At 41.6% G+C, this 5,548-nt stretch overlaps 1 protein-coding gene across 1 annotated transcript in view; it reads right to left on the bottom strand.

Moving 5' to 3' along the window:
• FERMT1 (fermitin family member 1) overlaps positions 1-5,548 on the bottom strand; it is a 62,708-nt gene that overhangs the window by 32,086 nt on the left and 25,074 nt on the right. Inside the window, exon 6 of the mRNA XM_011968064.1 lies at positions 4,925-5,027. Coding sequence (XP_011823454.1) covers positions 4,925-5,027 — 103 coding nt within the window. The remainder of the gene's footprint in view (positions 1-4,924; positions 5,028-5,548) is intronic.

Genomic DNA, 5,548 nt, shown 5'->3' with positions numbered 1-5,548 from the left:
GAGCCGAGATTGTGCCACTGCACCCCAGCCTGGGTGACAGAGTGAAACTGTGTCTCAAAAAACAAAACAAAACAAAACAAAACAAAACAAAAAAACAGAAAATAGAAACCCCAAGCTGGAACCACATTGGTTCTGCCACCCCTTGAATCCCTGTTTCTCCTGGTCTAGTCAGTTCAGTAAACCCTCCACCCTTGTCCGTCATTCCAACAACCAACAATAAGAGCAAATAATAAAACCTACTTGTCATAGTTTTCCTGCTCTTTCTTAAGAAGGGGTTACTATTTAGATCTAATTACTTAAGATTGTCTATTGGCCCAGGAGCAGCTTTCAGTATCCTCCAGGCCTCTTATTAAAACAGATGTGCTTTTCCTGTACTGAACACTAAAATACTATAAACTATCAGAGTTCTAAAATGTGTATTTTTTTAATTCACAAATTTTGAACACATTTAAAAAGGGACAAAAGAGTATATGATAAATGAATTCATTATGAATGAATTTGAAAGGGACAAAATAGTGTTCAATAAAAAGTTAGTCCCCCTCTCTACCTTGTCCCCCAGAAATGGCAGCTTCTCTATGGGCTGTTTTGCATCTTTTAATAATACACCTGGAGTCTGTTTCACATCAAAAAAGAACTGATTCATTCTTTTTAAAAACAATATGGTATGAATATATCATAATGTATTTAACCAATTTTCTAGCTATGGACATTTAGGTGGTTTCCAATCTTTTCCTAAAACAATATAATAACCGCCCTTGTATACCCACATATCAGTTTGCATGTGTGAGTACAGCTGTGCTATAAACACCTAGGAGTGTATTTGCTGAATCAAAGCTATGTAGAATTGTAATTCTGATACTGCCAAATTGCACTCCATAGACTAATTTCTACTTTGACCTACAAGCATTCTATGAGAGAGCACATTTCCTGACACTCTTGCCAAGAAAGTATGTGAAACTTTTTGATCTTTGCCACTATAAAGCATTATAGTTCCTTTTCTATGAACTATATATTTACATCCTTTGCTCATTAGTCTACTGGGTTGTTGGTCTTCCTACTATTGATTTTTAGGAGCTCTTTACATATTAGAGAAATTCGTCTGTTGTTTGCAGCATGTGTTGTAAAGACTTTTACTTTGTTATAGTTTTTTTTTTTTTTTCTTTTTTGGCCAGGTGTAAAATTTTCATTTTTGATTAAAATGCACCAATCTTTTCTTTTCTGGATTTTTCATTTTTTGAGTCTATTATTATTATTATTGTTATTATTTTATTTATTTATTTTGGGAGACAGAGTTTTGCTCTCGTTGCCCAGGCTGTAGTACAATGGCGTGATCTCTGCTCACTGCAACCTCTGCCTCCCGGGTTCAAGTGATTCTCCTGCCTTGGTCTCCCAAGTAGCTGGGATTACAGGCACATGCCACCATGCCTGGCTATTTTTTGTATTTTTAGTAGAGATGGGGTTTCATCATGTTGGCCAGGCTGGTCTCGAACTTCTAACCTCAGGCGATGCACCCACCTTGGCCTCCCAAAGTACTGTGATTACAGGCATAAGCCCCTGCTCCCGGTGAGTCTATTATTTTTGAAATGTTGAATTCTAGCATTTAATATATTTGAGATTTTAATCAGCACCTGTTACTAAGGACCTGTGGCCACTATGAATCTCTCTGAAAGCCAGAGAAACTCCCTAGTCCTCACTGTAGATTTTAGTTCCTACTCGTAGGGTGCCTTGTAAATTTGCAGGGGCTTCATGGGTGCTCTTTCCTCTTCTTAGATTTGATTATAGCTGCCACAAGAACCCGAATTACATCTTAAATTTCTATATCCCCCTGTATTTATCCAGCACACAGTAGAAGTCTTAAACTTGATTTTATCTATAGTACTCATAATTGTAAGAGACGGGGAAGGGAATATCGCCTAAGTACTAAAGTGGTTGAGGATCACAGGGTCCCCCAAAACCATGTCCTGCTCTCCTGAGTCTTCCTGTTACCTTTGGGTTGACAGTTTCTGTGTGGCTGTTAGATTCAAATAGGTTTCACTTTTTAGGCTATGAAGAGGGAGCTCCTCACCAATTAAGCAAGCAGAGGCTAGAGGCCAAAGAGCCAGAGACAACAGCCCTTGTGACCCTCAGCTTCGTGTCCTTGTCCCCTTCTGAAGTATAATTCGTTTGATTTCTTCCACTTTTTAGACAAATACATATTTAACCCTGCTCTATATTTATGCCAATAGTCTGCCATTATCTGGCTTATTTGACTGTGAAGTCACTTATATGTTCCCGACAGTTTTTTAGGAGGCAGATGACTCAGCTGCGTTCTTTTTAGCTCAAGCTTAGTTCTGAGGCAGGGGATTGAATGGGGGAGTCTCTTGGCAAAGAAACTGCTGGAAGGGTCCCCAAGGACCCTATGAGTCCTTGGGCTGAGTGATCCTATCATCGATCAGGTGCCTGAACTGGGAAAACCTGACTCACAGCATGTGGGGTGAGGGGCAAAGAAAGTACCAGATGCGGTCTCTGTCTCCGAGGACTTGGTTGTCTATTTATAGAAAAAAAATCCACAGACATGGCATGAGTACTGAAATTGTACGGTGTTCAGCTGTGGCTCAGAGAAGGCAAAGGCCCATGTGACCGAGAGTAGAGAAAAGCTCCTTTCTGGAAAGAATGGAACCTGAATGTGGCCTCAGAGCCGGGGTTCTGATTCTGGGGTTCTTGGACTTGGAAGTTTGATTACCAGGTGGTCCACAAGCTCGTATGAGGAAACACAACCTCTCCAATTGCACCGACTTCTAATGGAAATGTAGCATTTCCTCTCAGGATGAGCGCGAGCCATAAACCACAGCATTGCAGAGGACTTGTCACTCTGTGACCACCAGAATCAAGATTTTTTTTCCTTCTGTATGCCAGTTGTTGCTTCTGTCTTCAAGCAATGCTCACCCACATCACTACTTTGAAATTATGGTAGTTATAAGAACTACCACCAGATCTTCTTCATTCAATTAACTAAAAATATATTACTATATACATTTTCAAAAAGGGTTTGGCCACTGCAGTTTAATATAACTGTTTCATTTTGTAGTCCTATGTGTTTTATCTTATTAATTTGAAAACATCATTTTAATATACAACAGTTTTGAGTTCTCAGTACCCAGCTTAGTTCTTGGCCTACAGTAGTTGCTCAATAAATAAACACAAAAACAAACAACAGATGGGGCACAGATTTGAATAGATAAGACAGGACCAAATTACTGACTTAGTAATTGGAAAATGCATGGGCATATTTTATTTATGTATTACCTATTTTCAGAAAAAAATGTAAGGTAGCTTATTAGAACAGATGGCGTACAACAGGATAGCTTAAATTAAGAGTTAAGCAAGGAAACACTAAAGTTGAGTCATGAATGAGGCTTAAAAATAAAATCACATAAAAGTATGGACTTGGTTTTAGCAGACAATGCAAAAACAAAAACAAAAACCAAAACAAAAAAACCTGGACAGTTGCATAATTCACAGTACACTTAAAAAAAAGCTAAGCCAATTGTGTAGAAGAAGCAGTACAGTAATTTCTCCTGAAGATTTTATCGAAGGAAAGCCAAAATTTGCGCTTTTGTCATGATTCACTTATGCATTACAGACACAAGCTTGGTCCACGGGATAAAAATCAAGGACTGAGCAGGAAATTCTCCTTAGAAATGACAAGGAACAAGGTTTGTTTTGAAGATGCCAGCTGGGGAACCAGTGGAAGCTGAGGTGAGCCTTTGCAGACCAGACCTAAAGTCAGGATGAAGGAGAAGACAGTGCCTCTTATGAGAGGTGGAAACGCTGCTGTAGATGAGAAAGGGTCTGTACAGAAAGGCTGACCGAGGCAAGCTCCTCCAAGTGTCTGGCAGTGAATGGAAAAGAGCAACAAGCACAAAACAGTGATGGGAGCTGCGACATGGGGACCCTGCGCACTCAGAGGACCAGTCATCCAGTTCATATCGTCGACACTGGGCCGTTGTACCGCTGACTCTCAGCTCTGCAAGCGGGCTCATCAGGAGCAAGGAGGAGGCAGAAGTTCAAAGAACTTATCTCACTCCTCATTAGTTATTCTAATAGCCTCCAGGGGGAGATGTGCAGTGAAAATGGAATTGGCGACCAGCTGGGTGACCAGGTAAGAAAAAGGGATTACATAGATGATCCCTTTTCCTCAATTCCAAAGAGTAAGTAAGCAAGCACTGGAGTGCAGTCCTGTGTGCACCATCATGTGATCCCAGCTTGTTCATGGGAACCTGCCTTTAACCCTGACCTCTGACAACTCCTTTCCTTCCTCAGCATTAAGAACTCCAGCTCTGGCCGGATGCGGTGGCTCATGCCTGTAATCCTAGCACTTTGGGAGGCCGAGGCAGGAGGATCGTGTGGTCAGGAGTTCGAGACCAACCTGGCCAATATAGTGAAACCCCATCTTTACTAAAAATACAAAAATTAGCTGGGTGTGGTTGCATGAGCCTGTAGTTCCAGCTACTCGGGAGGCTGAGGCAAAATAATTGCTTGAACCCGGGAGGTGGAGGTTGCAGTGAGCCGAGATCGTGCCACTGCACTCCAACCTGGGTGACAGAGCAAGACTCTGTCTCAATTAAAAAAAAAAGAACTCCAGCTCTGTGAGTCGCTCTCATCTTGTTTGACCATTCCTGTGAATGGAGGGGGCAGTGCATGCCACGCTAGGTGCAAAGATCCCCAGAGACTCCGGCTAACTCCGTAGCAACTTACTGTGCCCAGTAGAAACCAAAGGATACAAATTCAAAGACCAGGGTCTATGTATCAGTCTCACCCTGCAGGGCTAAACAGGCGATCACACAAATAAATTCATCCTCATTTTCATAACCAAACGCCTCAATTTTATACTTCCATGCATTCATATTAAAAAGAGAAAGACAAAAGAGAAAAAGTTGCTTACTTTAGGATTCAAGTCGAAGAAAGAGTAGTATTTAAATCGTAACAGCAGCTGCTCATCCTCTTGGATGCCTTGTTCCATAAGGGAGCGCGAGGAGTCTAGCCAACTAGAAAACGACAGCATGAGTTTTAGAAGCCAATCAATTTTACATATATATCCATTATATTATTATGTCATATATTATATTCTACATATATATATATCCTTGAACAAAATCAGGGTATGTAATACAGACTGAGTATCCCTAATTTGAAAATCTGAAATGCTCCAAAATCTGACAGTTTCTCAAAGGAGATGCTCAGAGGAAATGCTCACTGAAGCATTTTTGTTTTGTTTTGTTTTTGAGCCAGAGTCTTGCTCTGTCGCCTAGGCTGGAGTGCAGTGGTGCAATCTCGGCTCACTGCAGCCTCTGCCTCCCGGGTTCAAGCGATTCTCTTGCCTCAGCCTCATGAGTAGCTGGGACTACAGGTGCATGCCACCATGCCCAGCTAAGTTTTGTATTTTCAGTAGAGAGGTGGTTTTGCCATGTTGGCCAGGCTAGTCTTGAACTCCTGACCTCAGGTGATTTGCCTGCCTTGGCCTCCCAAAAGTGCTGGGATTACAGGCGTGGGCCACTGTGTCCGGCCT

This window comes from Mandrillus leucophaeus, unplaced genomic scaffold (assembly GCF_000951045.1).
Source record: "Mandrillus leucophaeus isolate KB7577 unplaced genomic scaffold, Mleu.le_1.0 Scaffold828, whole genome shotgun sequence".
Classification (NCBI taxonomy): domain Eukaryota; kingdom Metazoa; phylum Chordata; class Mammalia; order Primates; family Cercopithecidae; genus Mandrillus; species Mandrillus leucophaeus.
This window is presented reverse-complemented; position numbering and strand designations above follow the sequence as displayed.